The sequence below is a fragment of the Ambystoma mexicanum genome, chromosome 8 (genome assembly GCF_040938575.1).
Source record: "Ambystoma mexicanum isolate Mex_15411 chromosome 8, UKY_AmexF1_1, whole genome shotgun sequence".
In the NCBI taxonomy this organism is placed as follows: Eukaryota; Metazoa; Chordata; class Amphibia; order Caudata; family Ambystomatidae; genus Ambystoma; species Ambystoma mexicanum.
In genome coordinates, this window is record NC_090929.1 from 628,824,012 (window position 1) to 628,850,267 (window position 26,256).

The 26,256-nt window shown below is 46.5% G+C and overlaps 1 protein-coding gene across 12 annotated transcripts in view; it reads right to left on the reverse strand.

Annotated features, from left to right (window-relative positions):
* Nucleotides 1–26,256, reverse strand: part of EIF4G3 (eukaryotic translation initiation factor 4 gamma 3) — a 4,880,525-nt gene that overhangs the window by 4,020,018 nt on the left and 834,251 nt on the right. For all 12 annotated transcript variants that reach the window (XM_069610350.1, XM_069610349.1, XM_069610345.1 and 9 more), the window contains one exon: nt 11,926–12,015. In XM_069610350.1, the coding sequence (XP_069466451.1) occupies nt 11,926–12,015 (90 nt within the window). The remainder of the gene's footprint in view (nt 1–11,925; nt 12,016–26,256) is intronic.

Genomic DNA, 26,256 nt, shown 5'->3' on the forward strand with positions numbered 1-26,256 from the left:
AGCTCCCCCTGATCAACCAATCGTCCAGGTAGGGGCAGACGTGAATCCCCCCTTGCCTGAGATGCGCTGCCACCACCACCATGAGCTTGGTGAAAACCCTTGGGGCGGTGGTCAATCCGAACGGCAGGACCCGAAACTGAAAGTGCGAGTCGCCAACCGCAAACCTCAGGTACTTCTTGTGCTTGGGATGGATCGGCACATGGAAGTAAGCATCCTTGAGGTCGAGTGACACCAACCAGTCCTGAAGCTGAATGGCCTGGAGGACTTGAGAGAGAGTAACCATCTTGAACTTGTCCTTCCTGAGGAGTCTGTTCAAACCGCGCAAGTCCATGATGGGTCTCAATCCCCAGTCTTTCTTTGAAATCAAAAAATAGGGGGAATACCATCCCTTGTTCCTCTCCGCTACAGGCACCACTTCTATGGCGCCTTTCTCCAGCAGGGCTTGAATTTCCTGCGCAAGGAGCGGATTTGGACTCTGCAAAGAGAGGTTCCCCGGTGGATTGTCGCGAGGCCTGTGCCGAAAGGGAAGACAGTAGCCGAGGGTTATGATCTCCAGAACCCACACATCTGAAGTAATGGCTTGCCACTCTACAAGATGCTGCGCCAGCCTTCCCCCAACCGGCGAACCATGGGACATGGCCTCATCACTGAGTGGGAGCGGCTGCGGCGTTACCTGAGGGCAAAGAGGCAACCGCCCGAGCGGCCTTGGCACCACGGGTACCCTGTCGTCCACCTCTGGTACCCTGCGTTGGCTTCTTTGACTGCCAGCTCCTCTCGCTTTACTGAAGGACGAGTAATAGCGAAAGGAACCACCCCTCCACTGCTGTCCCTTAGGACGAAAAGGCAGAGGTTGGCGAACTGCAGCGCCCAACGACTTCGCTGCAGCTTTTGAGGTCTGCAACCTCTCAAGGCTCTCGTCAGCCTTGCTGCCAAAAAGGTGTTCACCGTCAAAGGGCATGTTGAGGAGCCGGGACTGCACATCAGGAGCAAACCCCGACTTCCGCAACCACGCAAACCTGCGTATCACGGTGCTCGCCGCCATGGACCTACTGACGCATTCAGCTAAGTCCAAACCCGACTGAACGGACTCACACATGGCATCCTTACCATCCTGGACCATAGCAAGGAAACCATCCCGTTCGTCCCCTTCGGGAATATGTTCAGCCGCTAACGCAACACAGTTCCACAGAGTGTGAGTGAAACGAGACAAGGCACAAATGGAGTTGGCTGCCTGAAGCGCCATACCACCAGAAGAAAACACTTTCTTCGCCCAGCCATCAAAACGTTTGTCGTCCCTATTAGGAGGGATGGTAGGGTACGACGTCTGCTTTGCCGGGGCCGTGGCCGCCTGCACCACCAAACTCTCCGGAGTGGGGTGCCTGGTCAAGTAGCAGGGGTCGCTACTGGCTGGACGGTATTTTCGCGACAAGGATCTGCCCACCGCCGGGAGACTCTCCGGAGCAGTCCAAGCCGCCGCCACCCTTCTCTGTAAAGCCATATGGAACGGCAGTACCGGGTCAGTTGGGGGACCAACATCAAAGATGTCCGTTAGATCATCCTGCACAAACTCCCCTGGGGGAGCAGACCATCCCAAGTACTCAGAAACCCTAGCCATAAGGCGCCGGTACGAGGAATCGGCATGAGAGCCAGGCTCAGGCCTACTAAACTCCACCTCCGGATAGGTGTCCAGTCCACTGGCATCATGCAGTGACTGCCTCAAATCGTCAAACTGACTATGGCCTGAGACAATTTCATCTGGAACCTGACTAGGAACCAGGCCATCAGAATCCTCATCCGCCTCTGAAATATATTCCAGGTGGCGAAAAGAAGGCACCCGAGAGTGTTTGCTCTTAACCAGAGTCTTCCTAGGGGGTTCCCCCGTGCCACGGGGTACCTCGGACACGAAAGGCGTCGAGCGAATAGGCGCCGGCGTCGAGAGGATCGGCGTCGAGGAAATCGGCGTCGACGTCAGATGCAGCGCCGCCAGCATCGGCGGTGTCGACACAGCCCTCAAAGCCGGAGCCCCGAGCGTGTCCTTCGATGACCTGAGCGTCGACGGCTTCGACGACTTCCTCGGAGCCGGAGCCTCGAGAAAGCCTGTCGACGCCCTCGACGCCTCAGACGTCGATGTCTTCCTCGAAGACCTCACAGGTGCACACGGTCTCGAATGCGACGAGGACCGGCACCTGGAACGGGAACGTCGAGAACAAGTCTCCTTGTCCGAACGGGACCTCTCCTGTGACTCGTGCCGACCACTCTTGCGAGCGGTGTCTCTCGACCTCTCACGACCGACCCCACTCGGGGGCGCGGACGGCTTAGTACCCTGCGACTCAAGAATCGCCAGCATTTTCTTCCCGAAGGAAGCCCATTCCTGCAGCGTCGCACGGCTGGTGGGGTAAGCGACGTGCCGGGCAGAGTCCTCCGAAGAGGACCTGGAAGACGACCGGTGTCGGTGCTTCCGAGAATGCCTCGAAGAGGCTGAGGAGTGGCGAGACCGACTCCTAGAAGGAGACCCACAAGACTTCCGACAATGATGCGGAGAGTCACCCCTCGAATCATCCGTCGAAAGCCCCGCAGACCTCGACTTCCGGGGCTTGGACACCCGACCTACCGACAACTTCTTAAGTTCGCGTAAGGCTTTGGACGTGAGCGACTGGCAGTCGATAGTCATCCGTGTCGTGGGCCTCCCCGAGGCACCAGAGGCAGGCGCTGTGCGAGTCCGTCACCGACATCTTGGACCCGCACTTCTTGAAGCCCGGACGCGGGGTTGAAGACGAAGTAGAAGACATCTTCACACGAAGGATTTTCACAAAACAAACAGGTTCGAAGAACCGAGAAGAACAGAACTCCAAAGAGTCGAGGCGTTAACCGAGATTCACGAAGCAACACGTTCGCGGAAAAAACGGAACTGAGGCTACGGGCGTCATGCGTCCTACTTATCACATCGGATGACGTCGGACGAGGTCCTCGACGACGGCACATCGACGTCATCGACGCAGAAAAAAGTTTCCGAAGCAGCACAGCTGTGGTGATTACATGTCATAGATATGGAATACGTCGGAGGACCCAATCCCCTCGAAATGTTGCTTTGAATATACCTCTTATTAACAGATTCTCAATATTGGAGGAATGTACAAATCTCTCTACTAATGTGGAGTCTCCCCAAACAGATCGTTTAGACACTGCAGTCCCAAACATCCTTAACTCTATCCATCACTCCCATCTTGCCGATATTGCTGACAAAACATCCCATACGAAGCTACATACAATACGTACTATTGTTGCCACATGGTTCCATCTCTTTAACGTCAAGCAACTTCTCATCTGAATAGTTTCCAAGGTCAGAACTGCATCAGTATTATTCTGTCAGTCAATAGGTGTGACGAGAGGTATTCTGGTGGAACAACTCACTGATAGGGAGAGCAGATGGAGATGAACAAACATGTTGTTTACCTCGTTAAAGGCTGCTGACAACACGTTTGTGCCAACATGAGAGAGGAAGACCACCTCATTTTCAGGACAGCAGAAATTGTCCCAGTCAGACACAATTAGACTGGAACTTAGCATTAGCCACACCTGTCAAGACAAGTTTAAAACATCCACCACAAGGATGATTTATTTATGGTGAATATGTAGCACATGGGACATGATCCTTTTTTGCAGGATCTGCTGTCTTGAGCTACTAATTGGATCTTTGTGTCAGCTGAAGACTGACCAATGCCAATAGGACAGTTCATGCTTAGGGACAGAGTTTAAAACACACCAAGTAAAAACATGTACTTCTTAGAAATATCAGTGTTGTTGTAGGGTAATTGTTAATAGTTAAGCGTTGAAGTTCACTGCTTAGTTGGCCATGATACAAAACCATTTTGAAGTGGATTGTATTGGCGTAAGGACTGGCTAACATAGAAGAGACTACATTTTTGGTGGTTTGGCATAATAGAAAATATATGTGCCAGGCACAGAAACCAGACAAAAAGCCACCCCTACTCTGCAGGTTGAAGGTGGATATGTTCCAGTGGGTTGAGTCTGAGAATTGATTGATCAGCCGATCACAAACACCAAAAATACATCATTGCTAAATCAACGCATACAGTAGGGCAAAATGCACCTTTGGGGTGAGCATAAGACAAACATGGCAGCTGGCAAAATGTGGGGTTTAGGGTGAAAGACACCATCAGTGGGAACCGGGAGTGCAGTTAGACATTACTAGAGTTAGAAGAGTGGTCATTCACCATACAAACAGATTAATTTAGCTTAGATCATATACACACAAAGGCATCTATATAAATATGCTTTTAAGGTGGCATAACATGGACATGCTTTTTATATTAATAGACTCCACAATATCCCACAAATTATTTACAAGCACATCTGTTCTGAAATGATTCCATATTATCCCAGAGAAGAGCTGAATGTAGCAGAAAGGCAAATGCCTGATGTTCAAGAAAATACCCTACCTAGCATGAACATAGACCATCTAGGACATCCAAAATCTTTAATCGTTCTACCTCTACCTCCTTAGCGAGGACTTTACTGTCAACCACTATTGTTTCATAATTTCTCTAGGATCCTCATTTAGGACACCTGAACTCATTAGTTTTGTAACTTGCACACATGCTTCCTGTAACCTTTTAGTGGTTCCATTCACACTGCTACAGTAGATAGAGTGCATTACCCTCTGTGGTGACAGGGTGGCTTCTGGCAACTTCATGAACGATTTCCTGCAATGCTTTGCATGTTGCAATGTATTGGTTTGCAGTCTTGTAGTGCAGTGGATGAAAATCGGTGACTCTTTCTCTTCTAGAGAAGTTAATGTGTTCCTCTTTGGGGTAAACATTAAGCTTTGACAAATACTTCAGCTGCTAATTTCGCCAATATTCTCTAAACTGCCATTAACTAAAATAACTCCTCGATAGGACAATAAATTACAAAGCAACAAATGAAAAGAACACTGAAAGAACTCACCGAAAAGCAAGAGGACCTGGAGTCAAGATCTAAGAGGAATAATCTGCGCAAAACTGGTGTTTCAGAAGCAGCAGACCAACGGAGCATGGAACCCGTGGTAGAAGAGATCCTGAGGGAAGCACTGGGCCTGGATGGCTTTTCGAACATCTTTGTTGAGAAAGAGCTCACAGATAAAGCAGCAGGAAACCAATTCCAGGAGCCCCCTGCGACCAATAATCGCACAAATGCTTAATTATCAGGACAGAGACACAGCACTGCGGAAGGCGAGAGAGAAAGGAACCCTCGCATACTAAAGAGACAATAAAGATCTTCGCAGATTTCTCCAATAAAGTCTAGGCATCACGAAGAATTTACATATATGTGAAAAAGAGGATGCAGGAGAGGGGAATCCGTTACGCCATGATGTTCCCGGCCAAACTCAGAGTGGAACATGAAGTGCGTACGCTGTTATTCACCAACCCAACAGAGGCCGGCGATTTCCTTGAACGCCTACCACATAATCCAAGACCCAGGGGAAACAATGACTGGGCCTGCGCCGGAGTGAACCCAAATTTCAGGAGCCAGGAGCCGATGGACTGCAGAAGAAGATACTTGGGGGCCAGTAACGGACCCAATCACAGCAAGTGTAGAGACATGATCGGATCACTGGCTGCCACCCAAGCGGAAGCAAGATTAACAGTACCGCAAGCTGGTAGGTTGGGGTTGTCACTGGGGGTGGGGGGAGGGAAACGAGGGAGGCATAGTTAGAGAGGAAGCATTACAACACACTGGTATCGATGGGTTGCGCGACAGGGAGATTCCGGGACTACGGACCAGGGTTCACACGGATCCGGCAAATAGGCTTGGAAACAGGAGTGTGATAACCTGAGTTATAGCAGGGTCAATTAGATGCCTTCCATGGTATGTAAGATGGCTGAACTGCCCGTCGAAATGCTGAAGGGTCCTTCTCTACTTGCAGCGACACCATGTCGGTGTGGCGTTTCTGCAGGAGATGCACCTTACCCCAGAAGTTTAATCGAACTTTGGCAGAGCCTGGGGATGCCACCGATATTTTTCTTCTCACTCATCCTATGCGAGAGGGGTGTGCACTCTTATTAGGGGAATGGAGGGATTAAACCTAATATCCACAATCAGGGACACGAAGGGGAGGGGGCTGATAGTGAGAGGCACAATGCAAGGCCGCCTGTATAGTCTAGTTAATTGTTCTGGGCCCATTCAGGACACAGTCACAACCTTGGAATGGCTTAACCGAAAATTGGGGGAAGCCCCATCAGGGGACATAATCTGGGTGGGTGATTTTAATGAGATAATGGATCCGGGGCTAGAACGCCCAACACGACCCCTTTCTAAGGGACACAGTGAACTAAAGGAAATTTCTCAGACATGGGAACTAGAGGATGTGTGGAGACCTCAGTATCGGGATGAGCGGCAGTACGCCTTTCATTCTTCGGTCCATGGCACAGCCTCATGCCTTGACTTCTTCCTGATCTTTCAGGCATTAATGGGGATCACAAAAGAGGTCACCATCTTAGCCCGCACACTTTCGGACCATGCACCGGTACTACTAAAAATTGAACTATCGGGCAGAGGGAGAGGAGGCTATGACAATTTAAATGTGAGGCTTTGGCGGACACTCTGTTCGGTCACGGTATATCGAAGTCTATTGATATATTTATTAGACCAATGAGAGCTCGGTAGAATCGGCAAGCACCTTCTGGGAGAGCTTCAAGTGTGTGATACGAGGGGAGTGTATAGCCAAGGGGGTGGGGATGCTTAACCAGATTAGGCGTGAACTGGGTACTGTAGAGTCGTGCTTAAGCACGCTACAGTTGGAGGGAGGCCTGGGGACCCCCAGACAACAGGCGGAAACTAAACAACTCATGGAGCAGTTTAAGGAATTGGCACAGAGAGGGGAAAATATTGGGGTGGTGTGCAGCCGTGAGGCAATACGGAGAAGGGCAGAAGACGGGAAGGCTGTTGGCGAAGGCCGCAAAACTTTAAACACACAAGGGAAGGGTCACAGACACAGACCTGTACTCGTCCCATACGCAAGCCTCATAGGCAGAGTTAGAGGGCTACTTAGACTAGGTTGCACTGTATTGGTGCACTGAGGACAGAGTAGGACTGAATCTGCAAATATCCTTGGAAGAGGTACTGGCAGCTATTAGATTGTTGCCTTCTGGGAAAGCCCCCGGTCCCGATGGGTTCGGGCAGAGTTCTGCAAATAGTACGCACCCAAGATAGCCCCCTATCTTTTACAAATGTATCACCAGAGCACCCTGGAAAATAGTCTCCCAGAATCCCTGAGGGAGGCTGTGGTCACAGTCTTGCCCAAACCCGGTAAACCACCAAACGATTGTGCATCACACAGACCGATCTCCCTCATTAATCTGGATAATAATATACTAGCTAAAATACTAGCCTCCAGACTGGCACCCTTGATGCACAAGATGGTGAGAGCTGACCAGGCAGGATTTATCCCGGGACGCTCAACATCCTTTGGAATAAGGAGAATGTTCGGGTTGATCTCAGCAAACGATCAGACCAAACACGTAGTTGCAGCACTGTTAGATTCCACCAAGGTGTTTGACTCGGTGGAATGGCAGTTTTTATTTATGGTCCTGCGCAGAATGGGGCTGGGAGAACCATACATTGGCCTGGTGAAGCTACTATATGAGTACTTATCGCTAGGGTACGGTTGAATGGCCAACTCACCCCGGGGATAAACTTGGGCAGGGGTACAAGACAGGGATGACCCTCTCACCGCTTCCATTTGCCCTGGCGATTGAGCCACTGGCTGAAAGGGTCAGGGAGGCCCACATACACAGGGGTATCCAGCTCTTCAAGCATAAGGTAGTTATCTCACTATATGTGGAAGATATGGTGTTGTTGATTAAGGACCCTGAGAGTAACATTGATCCCATTATGGGGGATGTGGCCAAGTTCAGGCTTTTCTCTGGTCTCGTGATCAATGCGTCAAAATCGGTCCTTTTCCCGTAGACAATGTGTGACACAATATACTGATAAACCGGCGTTCCAATGGCACATTGCACAAACTTGATATCTCGACCATAGCCCGGGACGCAGCCATAATATTCGACAATAACTACCAAAAAGCACTAGACCAGGCAAGAGAGGCAGTCATCAGGTGGAAATGCTTGCCACTAAACCTATGCAGTAGGGTCTTCCTGATCAAAATGGTGCTGCTTCCCTGATTCCTCTATGTGTTCCTCAATGTACCAGTAACGGTCCCCGCAGATTAATTTAGGGAGGTGAAGTAATTGAGGACTCAGTTTATCTGGGCCGGTAAGCAGCAGAGAGTATCGTGGGATAAGTTAATAGCACCAATACAGGGGGGGAGAGGGAGTTTGGCGGTACTGGACCTTGAAACGTACTACAATGTGGCATAGGCTGGGATTGCCCTTTACTGGTTTGGAGACCAAAAAGAGAGGAGGCATGTGGAGGTAGAGAGGGCACTAGCAGCCCCATTCCTACTGTGATCCAGTATTCACACCGCCCCTGAAAGAAAGAACAGAGCGGGGAACATGCTTGAACTCACGTGCACAGTATGGACATGCATAGAGCAGAGGTCAAGGACAGAGGTCCTCTACTCCCCAACACTACCAGTTCAGTTCACCCCGGATATACCACTTACATCAGAACGGGGATTTGTTCATCTTATGCAGAAATTGGAAATAAACAGCTTTCGCGACCTGTTGCCCGAAGGGAGGTTCATAACATTAGACATGCTAAAGGCCAGGGAGAGTCTTAACCCCTTGGAGGTGTTTTTGTATGACAGGCTGAAAAGAGTGCTCCATAGGAAATTCCTGACATTTCCAGAACAACCAGCAGCGGCTCCAATACTTGACAGAATAACTTTGGGGTAGTTTCGGTCATGTATGCCATGACTCTGGGCTGTAGACCGCAGCTTTCATCCCCGAGGGAAAAATGGGAACTATCCCTGGGACATGAGATATCCGGGACATGCGATATCTGAGGAGGAGTGGAGATATTGTTGTGAGGGAACTAGGAAAGCAGCAATAAAACACCAGATACAAACTAATCAACTGGAAATACTTACATCAATTTTATTACACTCCTGTCCAGCTTCACAACTACTTACCAGAGGCACCCACCGGGTGTGTTAGATGCAATGAACCAAGGGCAGATTTTATACATATGGCATGGGGATGCCCAGCAGTAAATATTTTTGGGGAAACAGTATGCAATGTCATGGAAGAGATTATTGGTGTAGAACTAGATCTAAATCCCATGATAGCACTCCTTGGGGATAGTTCTAGTGTATCCCAGGGCAGAAGGCAACTCACGGGGCTACTCCTAGTGTTAGCAAAAAGGAGGGTGGCAATACACTGGAAGGGTCCAGCATTTCCCAAAATAGAAGACTGGTACTCAAATGTGGTGAGATACAATAGCATGGAGTCTAGGTATAGAGGCCTATCATCCTACTGCTCAAGCACATGTAACATTTAGGAACCATAGGTACACTGCTGAGTCAAGGAGAGGAGGAAAACGAAGAGCCGTAGGGAGGGGTAACTCCACCCAACAAGCATTAAACTAGTTCTCACTGTGTGTAGAGAATTACCATTTTTGTCTATCGCCCAACCTTCTAACCAACGTTCCCGTGGAACCTGGAAATGTCGATAAGGAGGCAATTTAGCTACATTTCAACTAGGTGGCTCATCCTGACAAGAAAGCCAGGACTGACCAAGGCAGGAACCAGGTTGGTCTCAAGTTAACGAAATTAGAGAACTGCAAAGATCCTGCTTATTTGTGATGCTTCTTCTCGGTTTGTTTTCTGTTTCAGTTTTATTTGTTTTACTGTTTTCCGTTTGTAAAAGGCCAATAAAAAGAATACATTAAAAAAAATAGTTACGAAACAAAAAATGCACAGAAAACAGAAAATGGGCTGGAACAGCATGAGATCAATGTATTTTGTGTTATCAACATGGTGCAAAGCCTTCTTTACTATCAGAAAAGTATTAGGACTCGGCAGGTTCTTGAGGGATTTTACGGGTATACTATTCCATGAAACCATAATATATTGATTTATGTGGTGCTCATTTCGAAATACCAATGAAACAAGTCTATGTTTTTCAAGTGAAAATGTGCGTGTATTCAATTCAACCAATGTTAATGTTTTAGTTTCAGACTCACATTCAACATATTTTTCTTGTAGCTTCTTCGGGTCAAGATCATTATAACATTTTATGAAGTTTCAGTGCAGGTGAAAATATCCAACGAAATGCATATATTGTAATAATTGAACACTAAACGGGATAACGCAGCAGCTTTTTATTTGGAATCCACACATCCTATCAGCGTGTTGTTCCAGCCAACAGTTCATTGTAGGCCTTGATTGCATCTTAAATTGCTTTTTATTGACTTAAAGGGAAATTTCATGACTTAAGCTGATTTCTAAAGCTCAAAATAACACTAACAGTATAGGGAAACATTTTCCACTAATTTTCAATTATGTTTTCTAGCGTGCAATTTCAGTTCGTTAATACTTTAAGTAGGCAGACAACTAGATTGCTGGGGTAATAAAAATATGCATTTGCATTTACTGTTTTGTTACATAGCCCCATCTAAAAAAAAATAGCCTTAATTTTGATGCTGGAACTTTTAGTCTTTAGCAAGGACGCTAGGATGATGAATGCCCTTCAAAATATGCTGCTTATTTCAATTTTAATAAGCTTCCCTGTGCATGATTCTGTCCAGGTGCAGAGCTTGGTCCATCGGTGTCCACTTGTACAGCCCCCTCAGTACCACTAGTACTCCCACCATGCGCAATTCATAACAGTACAGTATAAATCAATTGGGAAGGTTTGGTGCAAGCTAGGCACTTGCCAAATGTGCTGCCAGTAGTAGGATCCTTATTGCCAATGGGGTACAAGACTGCTTACTTCCCTAAGCAGCACACTGGTTGAGTCAACACAGGACAGCAAGACATGTCAACACCAGGGGATCTACCCGGATCTATGAAGCATGTCAAGCATGGGCTCCTGGGAGTAGTAAGGTGACAATATATCATCCCCAGTCTCACCACTTCCCGTTTATTTATTATAGCATGCACCTACTCTTACCCACGCCCAGCTTTTACCTTGGGATAAAACGAAATGTAAGCTCCCACCACGACTACCCTGGGCAACTGCCCTTTCTCCCCTCCCTACTCTAGCAAAGGACTTGGGCACGGACCCATCAGGGGCTAAATAGGTAGGGAGACAACTGCTGCAGACCCATCAGCGGCTAAATAGGTAGGGAGACAACTGCTACAGTGACATCACTTAGGACATCACTTATCACCAGCAGCCTACAAGCCCAAAGGTAAGCAAACGCCAGCTGCAGGTAGGCTGGGAAAGTGGGAATACTACTTAGAGGCAGGGATCCCACTGCCCTTCAGACTTTAGTCCACTCATTAGGCCGTAGCGGTTTCAGAAACCTGGGGCAATGATCTGACTTTGTGGGAGACTCTACAAATTGATATGCAGAGTGGGAGGCTACAGCTTGAATAGGGTGCGAGAACCTGCACAACGCAGTTCAGGGACTGGCCTTATAGGGGGCTTAACACTCCAGATAAGCTTATGGGAGAGGAAATCCTTGTATAGGTTTATATTATACCTTGAATGGCACTGGGCACATTCAGTACAGACCATTTGGTACTCGACCCTGAAGGTACAGTTAAACACCACAACACTATGTGTATTCATGCAGACTAAAAAGGGATATGCTAAAGAGATCTACCTCATTGCAACAATCTATTAACAGCAACATACGAAAAATTTGCACAGCACAAAACACATTCATCTAACTACTTTGATAAGCTCCAATAAATCTATAGAAAATACTAGTGACATCTATGTGATTGTGTTACAGGCATGATTTAAAGTGTAATACGTTAAGGGATCAAACTAGCTAGAGCCGGAATTGGTCACTTACTGGAGAACGGTTCTGTTGCTGGGTGTTCATGGTTGGAGGTGCTTGGGGGTACACCAGTGTGGCTGCATTCTGTCCTGAGCCGTAGGGTGCCTAATGGAGAAAGAAGAGTCAAAGGACATGCAAATATTATTAACACATGAAAGCCCAGCAAGTATGTCAATCGATATTGGTGTTTTCCACGTAGATGGAAACGACCAGATAGATCCTGCTCTGTGAGCTCCCATAACTTAACTGCACAAACATATCAGTGGACCAACTAATGATGAGACTGCTAAAACCTTAATCAGGGGTGTTGACATCCTACAGCCCGACGCCAGACAAGTGGTTTGTGGGTCAGGGACAAAACGTTTTTTAAGCTACTTTGTACACTGGGCAAGTAAGCTTTGATATGAGTGCATATTATTTGTTTTTATGTCCTTAAGAGGCAATGCTGTTTAAAAGAAAGTAGGGATCAATTCTTTGAACTAATGACTCACATTCCGTTTTACATTACATTAGCTTTATTTATAATTACACATGTGACAAAAAAGGTTCCTGCAGTGACAGGTTAGTGATGCTGCCCAGAGATGCTCTACAGAGTCCAATTTATTTGCAGAAATATTCAGTGTAGGCGCGCACACACATCAGTTGGGGGGGGGGGGTGGACTAGTTTCCTACCTATGACTGCAGTGGACCTCCATATGCATTTATTTATATTGAAGTTGTAATAGAGTCTAGGTCTGTTTGTATGCATTTGATGTATAAAACATTTGAATTTATTAGCTGTCGGGTAGGTTTAGAGAAGTAGGCAGACGGGAGACAGGGTTGGGATATTTCCAGGCAATAATACATAACTGGAGCTAGAATGGGTATGGTTGTTTACGTCTTGTAGCTTCATGGTCGGAAAGGTCACATTTAAATTATATGTGTGTGCAGTTGGTTGAGTCTGTCTGAAGGTTTATTGGTTCCGTCTCTTGGTTGCCAGCTATAGGAAGCTCCAAAATAAGGCCTCTTTTTATGCCACTCATATTTCAGAGCTGCCTCTACTGGGGTACCAACACACCCTATCCTCCTTATAGGCGAGTGTTACACCACCTTATGGCTCCTCCACCTCTGTAGTACCTTGTTCACCCTGCCCATCGAAACCACTCTCTATTTCTACCTGGTGCCTCGCCTGCCCGCCTGTACCCTTCTTTTCTGTCCTTCTCCTCTCCCTCCTGTCTATTGTCCATGCTGCACTCTACTTCACCCTCCTCTTCAGTGGGTGCAGCCCTCTGTATTTAGGAAAAATACATGTTGTATTGTTTTCATGCACTTTAAGAATTGATTAATTCTATAGCTCACTATACATTCATACATACATTCTGAACAACACATTCTCATGGAGAAAGATTGGAAACCATTTAGGAAAGTGCTTATAAAGTAAGGTGTCTGCGATAAATGGAATACCACTTTTTATGCAATATTCAAAGGGTAAACATTTCACGTTGCAAGCGGAAAGCCAGCTATAAAAATAAACTTGCACGTAAATTCTACACATAAACACAGCATACCATTTCTTGCTCACAAGTGGTCAATTATCACTGGCCAATGGTTAGTGGCGAGTGCATGTTTTGAGCCATGCAGTAGTGAATGTTACCACATGGGAGATAACACAGGCCTTCCTTTCTTCCTTCAGGATGAATGTAATTACATTTGCTTTCAGATTTCATCTTGGCTACAATCATCTGATGCATTTTAAGTGTGTATAGATGTAAAGCAAAGAGGAAGCTGCCTGAGCGGCTTTGGCACTCCTACCTAGTCCACCACGAGGGATCTTACGCTGGCCCCTTTGACTGGCCATCCCTTTCGCCTTTCCAAATGAGGAGTATTAGCAAAAGGAACCACCCCTCCATTGCTGTGCCCTAGGACCAAAAAGCTGAGGTTGTCAAACAGCTGTGCCCAAAGATTTGGCAGCTGCCTTGGAGGTCTGCAACTTCTCAAGGCTCTCAGCAGCCTTGCTGTCAAAAAGATGCGACCCGTCAAAGGGCATGTTGAGAAGACAGGCCTGCACATCAGGTGCAAACCCGGACTTCCGCAACCATGCAAATCTGCACATCACGGTGCTCGTAGCCATGTACCTTGCAACACTATCCGCAGTTTCCAACCCTGATTGAAAGGATTCATAAATGGCATCCTTGTCATCCTGCACAACAGCTAGCAAGCCATCCCCTTTCCTTCGCTTTGGGAATATGCTCAGCCGTAAGCGAAATACAATTCCACACAGAGTGTGCGAAAACTTCGCCAAGGCACAGGTGGAGTTGGCCGATTTCAGCGCCATACTCCCAGCAAAAAATACCTTGCGCACCCATCCATCCATGCGTTTATCGTCCCTATATGGAGGGATGGTAGGGTACGCTACCTGCTTCGAGGTGGCCGTAGACGCCTGGACTACCAAACTCAAGAGTGGGGTGTGTAGACAGACTCCGTGGTCGCTACTGGATGGGCGGTATTTCCTTGACAATGACTTGTTAACCACCGGAATAGACTCAGGGGAAGTCCAAGTAGAAGCCACCCTCCTTTGCAAAGCCACATGAAATGGAAACACCTGGTCAGTGAACGAACCCTGTTCCAAGATGTTGGTAAGGTCATCCTGATCATAAGCGACCGGAGGCCTGGACCAACCCAGGTACTCAACAACCTTCAACATCAGTCTCCGATAAGAAGATTCAGCAAGATCACCAGGCTTATGAATCTCCATCTCAGGAGACGTGTCTAGGCCACTAGCATCATGAAATGTTTGACGCAAATCCTCAATCAGATTTTCCTCGGAAATTAGACATTCTGGAACACTAGGCGTCCCATAAGAAAGACCAAAAAGGGCATCCTCCTCATCAGACCTCTCCTCTTCAAAGATATTCTGGAGAGACTGAAAACATTCCTTCCTAGGGAGAGGAGTACACCTCTTATCAGGGACAGGCTTTACAGATTTAGAAAGAGCCTTCCTTGGAGGTTCAACAGCCACAGGGGCTTCCATCAGCAAATTCTGCCCAGTAGGTGCCAACCCAACGGCGTCGACAATGGCGTCTAATGCTTTGAAGGCCTGACCTGGGGGTAAAGACCTGACAGACGCACTCGACTGACACGGCACCGATGGCGTTAACACCTTCTTCGGCAACTTCACATGCTTCAATGGTTTCGCTGGAGATGAAGACCACGACCTGGAACGTCTCTGGCAATCCACTGATGCCTTGTCCGAATGGGACCTTGATGGGTCCCGATGCTTATCGCGGTGAGTATGCGGGCCCGAGGCCACACGAGTATGGGACCGGGACCATTCACTGCCGGCTTCACCAGAAGGCGCGGACGGAACTGTGCCCTGAGATTGGAAAATCTGCAACATTTGCTCCGGAAAAGACTCCTATTCCTCAGGTGTAGAGGAATTAGTGGGGCAGGCCACCTTGTTTCGGTAGTCGTCATCCGACGAGGAAGGTGAACAGTGACGCAGCTTCCGGGACCGCCTCAACGAAGAGGAAGAGTGGCGCAAACCACTCCGGGACCTAGATCTCCTAGACTTCTTCCGACGAGGAGAGTACCCTCTCGACTCGTCAGTCAACAGCCCAGTCGATTTCGATTTACGTGGCTGGGAAACACGGCCTACCTTCAACTTCCCCTTACGCTCCGGCAAGGCCTTGGCAGTCAACAACTGGCACTTCGAGCAGTCGTCTGTGGCGTGGTCCTCACCCAGGCACCACAAGCAGATACGGTGCGGGTCTGTGATGGACATCTTGGATCCGCAGTCCCAACATTTCTTGAAGCCAGACCGTGGGGTCGTCGGGGTGAAAAGACATAATAGCACGATACGAAGTATAAGACACAAGGCGCGCCGAGTTCTCGAAGCAAACACGTTTGCGGAAAAAACTGAACTGAGGCTACGGGCGCCGTGCGTCCTACTTGTAACATCCGATGACGTCACCCTCAACCGAGGCCTTCGAGGAAAAAACTTCCCGATGCCATCGAAACAAGGGCGCCCTCTGCTGGGAAAAATATCCAAAGCAGCACAGCTGTGGACATTACATGTCATAGATGAGGAATACGTTGGAGAATAGAATCCATTCGAAATCACAATACTGGTCACCGAATGGCCTAATCTCCTCTTTCCTAAACCCTCTAATGGATTAGGAAGCTTGAGATCTGTCCTCTGTTGTTTAGCAGACAGTTAACTATATGCAGGTCACTCAACCACAAATATCTGTATGCCCCGCTGCTAAGAGACAAAGGTAAATAAAAATAAAAAACAACAATCAAGGATGCAGCAAAAAAGAAAATGAAATCTGCAAGAGAGAAAATTTGTAGAATTAAACATACACTTTTCTTCCAAGACCTCTCCCAGGGTAATGAAGTTATACCTATCAGTAATGTTGATTTGAATAATGTTCTTAAATGTAATCACTTTTTCGGATGGGATACTTTATGAGTCTGCCTCACATCTACAGAGTATGTAGGGGTTGTCAGAAAACTAGTTGGGCAGAAAAGCAAGCATGGTAGAAAGCATGCAAATAATAGATCTTTCAAGTAATGCTGCTGCATGCGAGTACTTTTTCCATCTATTGTAAACTCTATCAAAAGTCGCATTAATTAAGTTCAACAGAAGTGTCAATAAGCCAGTGAGAATGATAAGGCAAACAACCACACAGATTATGAAGGTATGATGGCCACACCTTTCACCATCACTGCTGTCCGAATCCAGGCTATAATGCTCTTTGGCAACAAAAAAGTGTGTCTAAGGACAGCAGCAGGCACTACATTTTCACTCGGGATGAATATTGGGCCAATCAGGAATATACTCATTGACACGTTCAAACCAATAGGTAATACAACAGACTACCACCATAAACTGGATTGTATGTCACAGTATTCGGTTTGTAGTTAATTTATTTTTATGTATTTATTTTTACATTTGTATAGCACTCAGGCAGCCCTTGGGCATCGCAGCGCTGTTACTTGTGAACAACTTAGTTGCAGTTACATCATAATAGTTACAGTTACATAATTATTTGAGGCTTGGTTACATTTTCACATCATTATTCAGTGTACATTTCTTGCAGGGTGGTAACAAGCTAAAAGGGTGCTGTGAGAGGAGTTATATCCACAATTCACACACGAGACATCCTCATCAGGTTATGGGCTTTTAGCTTTAAGCATATTTTGTTCAATTAAAATATAACCAGGATATTGAGTGGAAAGATTAATCAAGTCCATAAGTCAGCCATGCAATTGGTGCAATTGGCTTTAGCTGAAATAAGCATACTTTTAGTAACATTTTTTGGTACATAAAGAAACCTTGCACAAGAAGCGATTCCATCATCTATGATTCTTGGGAGCGGATAATGTGTAAATGATTTGGGGTATCCCAGATCCACAGAGGTCTGCTTCCCTCTGCGATGTTACAGCTGTAACTGTTTAAGGAACTTAGATGCTTTGAATCAGAACTGTCAATCGTTATCTGATTTCATCACTCCCCTTCTTGTCCCCTTCCTCTCTTGTGCACAGCTTTTTCCATATTTTTCCTTCCTCACTGATGTATTTTATTTTTGATGTGCCTGCAGTAAACATCCACTGCTGATCTGGAAAAGTAGTCCATATAAGACATAATAATGGGAAGGCCGTGCCAGTGGAAGGTAGATGTGAAGGATTTGGGAAAGTTCCTATGCTGGGAAGGGTGTGGTGCTTATTTAACATTATGACAAAGATGTGGCGTTTCATCAAGCAAATCTTGGACATTATGACTTTTTAGCTGTATGTTGTCCAATTTTGTAATTCTATATTATGTCGTATCTTATTATTGTATACAAATCCATAATGGCTGAACTATACTGATAATAAAACAATCTTATCAGTTTGCATATAAGTCTTAAATGTTATTTTTGAAGCTGAAAAATCCCATTCTCTATTAACAGATACACTCAAGTCAGTGTCACTGTTATTCAAAACAAAGAACTGGGGACAGAATACATCCTTTTTCAAATTCATCCTGGATATTGAAATTCTGGCTCATGAGAAGGCAACAGGTATTATTAAACCCATCAAACACTATACTTGTGGACCAGATATATTTCCTGATGACCATTCTTACCCTATCAGTTTCTTGCCCTATCTGCTGTTCTCTCGTTTTTCAATCTCTCCCCATAAGCAAATTTATTGGTTACAAACTGTCCTGTCATCTTCTTGGCCGCTCTTAATTCATTCTACTATATTCTTTGATAATTATCTGTATTTCCGGTTTTTAAATAAGGGGATATTTAAAGCATCTTACCTTACAGCTGGCCTCTACATTAATTGTCAATCTTTTTTTTGGCTTCCTCAACTCTGCTTGATTAGTGGATATTTTCATAACCTTCCACTGTGCATAGTTTTGCCTGTTAATCTAAAGTACAATTTCTAACCCTCAGCTCCCTCCACCCCCACTTCTTCAGATAGTAAAAAAATAGACGGTTGCACTGACTTGGAGGACGCACTGGGGATAGGCCCCCTTCTGGTCTTTCCCCTCCTTCAGCTTAAAGGGATCCTTACGAGGGACAAATGGAAGGAAAGGTCCAGAGGGACCTTAACCCTTTTGAAGAGCTCCTAGACAAAAGGAGACTATGTACAGGGCCCTGATAGTTTCAGGGAAAGGGTCAACTGAAACTCTGAGGCTCAGATGGGAAAGGGATCTCAGTTCAGAAATAGACCCTGACCAATGGGGCAAAAATATGCAAAGGAGCCTCACAAACATCGACAGCGTGCCAGTACAAACTGCATGCCATTAAACTCCTACACAGATGGCAATACGACCCGCACAGACTATCTAAGATGTTCCTGTCAACTAGTCCCCTGTGCTGGCGTCAATGTGGTTAGAGGGCAGATTATTGGCATATGTGGTGGGAATGCCCCCTTATTAAGCTGTTTTGGGATGAAGTCTTGGGAAGAAGTCTTGGGTTGGATCAGGGAACTGGACGAGAACCAATGCACTTCTGAACTGCTTCTCATTTTATTTGGGTTGGAGGAGTCGGATGGGGAGCTCAGATGAATAAAGGATGTGGCAGAGCCGCTCATATTGACAGTGACGCTCCTAAAAAAACTATCTGGGCATACACTAGGACAACGACAACATTGGAAAAGGATAAAACCGACGCCGCTCCACGGGACGAGGGAGGGATGTTACAATGAAGGTAATGTGGGTTTGTTTGGGGTAGGCAGGGAGCTCAAAAGTTGATGTTTATACTGCATCCCAAGCATTCTTATTTCATGTGTGTAATGACTTTGAAAACCTTAATAAAAAAAATTTAAAAAGACGGTTGGCAATGGCATCGACTGATACTGCATTAGGTTTAGTAGGATCTCTGGCGCTTAGGAGTATAAAAAAACATTGAGATAGCTTCTTTTTAGACCCAGTGTCCCACATATGTTTGTTTGATTTTGGCTTATTTCTATTTTCTGTTAAGGTTGTGGCCCCATCTCCCAGGTCCACATTTGCACCTAAAGTCCTCATTTTCCACATGGCTGTACGCATGAACAGGTCAGTTTGTGCTTGCTTTCTTTAATTCTCTTTATTGAATTTCTATCACGGTACAACAGTACAATAGCTTAAAACGGATAGGTGTACAGCAGGATTTCAAGGATCATATCACCAACTATTTCAAGCAGTATGCAGACATAAGAAAAAAGCAAACCAAAAAAAAAACCAGAGGAGAAATGTAAATTTGCTTGGGAAGGCACCATGAGAGGATGCCTCTCTGTTAGCCTCCATACCATGCCAGGCCCGCTGTTATTATGCTGCTCTGCTGCGTTAAGGTCTTAAGGTCCGGGGGGGGGGGCCTTAACAACGCTGCTCCTGTTGGGAGGAACCAAAGACGGATGTTAGGGGTGAGACTACAGAACCCTGAGCTCCTGATTTGCCGAGCTACAGGCCTCTGAATATCAAGCTCCACAAATGCTCCAATTCCAATATGATGCACGTGATCTCTGCATCCCAAGCGGAGCAGCCGATGCGAATACCAACGGAGGAAACTGGTTGAGCACTGACCCCTGACCTGCATCTGGACCTCTTTTTCTGAATCTACCTTACAGGCCAGCGCACGGTGAGCCCTGGACTTCTCATGCCTGCTGATCCGTGGTCTGCTGAGTCCCTACCATTGGGGTGCTGCATCCCTTGGGCTGGAGCAGTGTGTACCTCGTCCGTGGTGTTTATTTCTGGAGCCAGCTGCTTTTGGCACTCCACGCAGCGACATACTGTGTGCTCCCTCAGGGGCCATAGTTGGACCTTCTGTGTTGTGCCTCAGGGTAGTAAGGTCCCTGCCACGGCTGTGCTGGTTGCCAACTCTGGGGGATTCTTACATGCACTTCGTCTCCTCTGGGGACTGGAGCTCCTGAGGTCAGCATACCCCTTCTGGATCTAGGTGTTTGGTGCTGGGATGGCAAAGGAAGGGAAGAGCCGTCACACTGCCTTTGTTCCATGCTTGGCAGGGTCCAAAGAAGATTGACACTGTCGTGGCATTGATGCACTGTCCTCAGGAGTGGGGGGAGGGAGGGACTAACCTATTGTGGAGCTGAAGCAAGAACTCCAGGATAGCACGCCTGATCTCTCCTCGAAAGTTGTTACAATTGATAAGCGGGTGGAAGCAGAGCAGCATATTCGGGAGATTGCAGACTATGTGAGCAGACCCTAAAATCGACGAATGCATCCCAGCGCCTTCTGGGTCTGGAGAGGAGGTGTGGGGCTCTGGAGTATAAGCAGGAGGATAATGAAAACCGTTCGAGACGTAATAATGTCAGGCTGCACGACGTTCCCCGCTCTGTTGTGGATACTGATCAGCCAGGCTATGTTTGTGGTTTGTTCTGGGATTGCCTGACAATGCAGTGGTGGAATTGGATCGGACCAATCGCCTTCGTGTAACACTAAAGGATGGCTCAAGTCAACTGTGTGACATTCTCAGGAGAGCCCACTTCTCTTTTAAGCAACAAATCATGGATGTAGCACGTACTAGATCCGGTGACACATTTTGGGGTGCAGATCTTCAGATATTCCAGGACCTGGCGGCCACGACGATTCAAAAACGCAGGGTGCTCTCCCCACTCACCACGCGGCTCATGGTGGAGGGAGTTTGTTAAAGAAGGGGGTACCCTACTGTTTTCTTCTTCACTATTGAGGGGAAACTGGACAAAAGCATCACCTCACGAGCCCGAGGACTGGCTGTCATCGTGGGCTGCCGACCCTCAGGCTGCTGGGCTATCTGCCCGGCTGAAGCGAGGTGTCCCTAAGCCACAGAGGAGACTATGGTCAAGGGCTGGCAAGGTGAGGAAGCCCAGTGATCCCTTCAACCGAGTGAAGAAACCATGCTTGCAGTAGTGGGGACTTTTAGCTTCTCTTCTCTGGTCGTCATTGTAAGGCCCAGCCGCCACAGTTTGGGCTCCTATCAGAAAACTGGTGGACTAAGCAGCAGCATAAACATATAGTTTATTGATACCTGACTATGTACTGGACCAGTGGCGGCTGGCATTAGTCCAGAGCTATGGCGATAATATCTCAATTTCTTGTCAGTTAGTTTCTTTTTCCTTTTTTTGGTTCTGTGGGGAACTGGTTTGTTATAAGTTGGGTGGAAATCTGATGCTGGGCGGTAGGGGATGTATTATGCTTGGTGTTTGTAAGGTGCTGGCAGTTGTTCAAAATGGGCTTCGTTTTAAAGTACCTCTGGTTTTGAGAGTGCAGTAACTACTCCTCCATCTGGGGTCATAGAGCTCACTCTTAATGTGCATGGGCTAAACTCGTCTACTAAGCGCAAGTCGGTCCTGCAGAGGCTCCAGGACAAGGGCTGTTCCATTGCCTTGCTATAGGAGACGCACGTATCCCTCCGATTTCCATAGATTGGGCAGTAGATATTTTTGTAGGCAATTTGTAGGCAATGTTTGGCCTCGTGTGGCATCAAGAAGGGTGCAACAAAAATGAACCTGGGCGAAATGAGATCAGAACATCTGTACACATTTAAACAATACCAAGTCTTGTCAAAAAAATATATATTTATTTATAAGCAATTTACACAAATATTTATTGTTCTCAACATCCACATTTAAACACCACCATTCATTCAATCATTCATTCACAATCTCACTATACATGTCAATATTCCACACTTGTGGTACTAAGACCACCTAGAACCAATATATGAACATACATTTCAACACCTCCTGGTGATAACAGTAAGTGTTAATACAAAAACAAATAGCATATTGCTTATTTGTTGTAGCTCAACATATGTTTCGGTCGTCACAATAGGCCCCTAATTAAAACCGGCAAATATAAGCGATCTTCAGGAGACGGATGGTTCTGTTGCAACCACTCCTAAATGTCAAAAGGTGGAGGATGTCATCAAACCTCAATCTCCACGTGAAGTAATGGAGACCTGTGTCAACGATGGACTAAATCCTGCAGTGGTGCTAGATAACTCTGCTCCTATACTGATCAAAAATTCAGGTATGGGGGTGTCTTGCGTCTTTAGTCAATAAATCCAAAGAGGAAAAATCCCTGTTCTCGCCTCATGTAGCCGAGTCCAGATATGTTCTTATTCTGGTACCCCAGTTTTTTCTCAATGCGCGGTGGTTCCAGTTCAATGTTCCCTGGGTTCCTTGTCTCTTGTCCTGCACACACTGTGGTGGTCGGAGTGGTTGTTCCATTATATTTTATACACTGTCGGAGTGGTTGTTCCATTATATTTAGCCTGTAGAACCTGTGGCAGTAAGGCAATCCCTATTTCGAAACCAAGAAGGGTGCTACTTGGGTCTTGTTTGCTCGTAATGTTCCTTTTGGTGATCTTGCGGTTAAAAGCGACAGTGGAGGCCGGTTTATAGGAGTCAAAGGCTTGCAATTTGGTTACTTGTTCTCAACTATAGCCCTTTATTCCCTGAATGATAAAAAGGATGCATTTTTGGCTGACTTCTTGACAGATTGTCCCTTTCGCTGAAGGTCAGATGGTAGTGTGGAGGATTTAAATCTCGTACCTGACCCTAGGGTGACAAATCACTGCCGCTCTCTAACAGATTTTAAATTGGCCCTTGTCCTTAATGAAATTGCTGAAGGAAATTAATCTGGTTGATTTGTGGAGGCTATTACATGGGGGGGGCGTGATTATACACATTTTTCATATGAACATAGGACTTTTTCTAGGATTTATTTGTTGCTAGCATCTCCTCCCCTGGCCTCGACACTCGTGTTCTCTCAGACCATGCCCCTGTAGAGCTTCAGCTTTTAGTTGATGAGCTGTCTCCAGCCTGTAGGCGCCCATCAAAGCTGTATGAACTGGCCGCATCAGAAATTGTCTTAAAGACACGCTATTGCCAAGGCCATAGTTGACTATTTCGGGGATAATTGAGACAGCATTGTCCCGGAGGCCACTGTATGGGATGCCATGAAGGCAGTGATTATGGGGAACTTATTGCTCACACTGCTGCCTACACCAGTAGGAATATAACATGTAGGAAGGATCTCGAGGGGGAAGTGTGTGAGGCCAAAACACATCACAAGCAATAAGGTTCTGTGAAAGCCAGAAAGCAATTGCGGGTGTCGTGAAATAACTTGGAAGCGCACATTGCTGGGTATACGGCTCAGGCGATTATTCACACCAAACAATGATACTATGCAAAAAGTAATAAGCCGAACACATTCTGGTTCGCAAATTGAAGGCCATCAACACAAGAAATCCCATTGTGGGACTGGCAAACACCGATGGGACTATTCATTAGACGGACGAGGGAAAGTGGAAATCTTTGAAAGATAATTCGCTAAAGAAATAGTAGCTGGTTCCTCTACCCCCTCTCTAGTTTATGCCCAGCTCCTGAATCTCCCGAAGCACTCGCCCGTCCACCGGGAGACCTTAGATGCGTGTACAACCACGCAAGAGGTTGCAGCTGCGATAATGTCACTCAAATACAGGACCTCAGCCTGAGTGTTTGTCTGCCTCTTTTTTTGTATGATTTTCCAGTCAAAGTTTCTTAGACCCTTAACAAGGTATTCAACTAGTTCTGGATTCAGGCAGAGTTACCCACTCTTTGGAGGATCGATTATTAGTCTCTGCAGGTTTATCACTCTTGCAGACCAATTTCTTTTCTAAATTGTATTCCAAATTATTGGGCCACTGTGTTGTCCCGATTGACCGAACCTGATCAAGCAGGGTTTGTTCCTGAATGGAGTGCACACGAGAGCATCAGGCGAGTCTTGGATCTGATCGATAGATCTAGAAGGGATGGCCTTTGCTTGGGGTCTTGGCCCTAGCCACCACTAAAGCATTCAATACAGAGCAATTGACCCATCTGCACAAGGTGTTGCATGCTTTCTGATTTTTCCGGTTGTTTCAGTGCATGATATTGGCTAATTATCATTCTCCCTCCACTCGAATTAGGGTTAATCGGGACCTCTCAGCCCCCATTCGTATTGCTCTTGCTACCAGGCACGGTTGCCCACTGTGTCTGCTGATTATTGCACTTATACATGAATCGCTTGCTCAAAGGGTTAGAGATATCCCTGAGATCTAGGGGCTGGTGGTGGGCAGTATCCCACATAAAAGCTCCCTTTTTGCTGGCGAAGTCATGCTCATGTTAACTAATATACCAACCTGGTTTGATGCAGTTATGATTGAGACAGGGCATTTTGAGGAAGTCCCTGGATTCTCTGTTAACTATCAAAATGCTACACCTGGAGTGTTCAATTGCCCAAGGAGACTATCACCGCCTTGAGAAGCATTTGTCCAGTCATCTGGGAGTCCGACTCTATGGAGAACCTGGGGGTAAGAATTCTCTGGCACATTTTCTGGGCTTATTCAAGGTCCTGACCGAAGACCTCAGAAGGTGAAGTAATGAACCTCTTGCCTCGATATCTGCATCCCTGCCAAGCTCTTCCTGTCAAAATACCCATAGCTGAACTGACAATACAGCAATGCAGGGTTCAACACTTTATATGGGTGTGTAAAAAGCCTAGGATCCCGAAGGCTGTTGTGTTAAGTGATGTCCGGAAGAGAGATATGGGTGCTCCGTATCTTTTTAGGTATAATTTGGCAGCCCAGATATCACGCATTTTATAGTGAATGACACCTCTCCCACCCATCCCTCCCCCGGTAGATGGTTTGCTTTTGAACAGGCCAAATCGACAGGCAAACAGTCAACTTTGCCCTTAATAGACCCTCCTAAACTACCCCGAACTGCCACTCCTCTGAGCTCAACAGTTATTTTACTGTTGAAAAGCTCAGGAAACAGGGGTGAAACCGGGTCTGGGCCTGTGCTCCCCAGTTCTTGGTAACCTGGAGTTACAGAGAATAGTTTCTTACATTGTCACAGCAGGGGCCTTCATAGCTTATCCCAGTTGTACCAAGAAGCACCTGCCCCTCCCCATTCATTGCGTGGAGTGTATGCCCCGCTTCTCGCTGGACGAGACTTAACAATTCAGATATGCCCAGATCTGACATTGGATTACTCGGACTACGGTGAGGAACTATTTGGCTTGAGATGCAGTGGGCTTGGAACGTACCTTAATGGAGGGGGTATATAGTGGTAGGATCTCATACTTTTATAAACTGCTGGCGGATAATCTACTGGCAGCTAACCCCTCCTATACCACCAATTGGGAAACTGATGGGCACCCATAGAAGATGACTCCTGGGAGGAAATGTGGGCCAAAAATTACACATCTTCTAAAAGTGTTGCCAACAGAAAATGTATATATAAAAGATGTTATAGATTGTATTGTCTGCTACTAAGTCTACATAAGATGCATCCGGACCTAGATTCGGCGTGTTGGAGGTGATGTGGTCTTCAAGGAGCTACTTTTACATGTGGTGGCCCTGCCCTGTGAGTCGCACTTTCTGGGTAGCCATACTGGCTAATTCCAGTGAGATATTTAGAGTGGACTTGCCAATGGATCCTCTAGTTTTATTGGGATTTTCAGTGGAAGATGTAGATCTCAAATTGGGTTGCATGGTGCAACTAGTGACACAACTATCATTATGTCCCAGAAATACTATCACACAATGCTGGGAGTGTCCCTCTGCACCTGCATTAGCACAATGGTGGATCAAGGTGTGGGATATCCTGGTTGCGGAGAATGTTACGGCTTGCATAAACAATCATTTGACTAAGTATCTGGATATCTGGCTTCCATTTGTTGATTACTGCCTGAACTACCAGTCCAAGACTTTTAAACCATTCTTATTGTCAACTACTCCCTGTTGCGATACTAATGGTGGGAATTAGTTATCACTGCAGTGCCATTTATTGTCAGATAGGGGTTTCAGGGCATCTGCAGCGTTGAGGGCTTACCTGATAGCTGTATTCTGAAGTTTCTGTATGCCC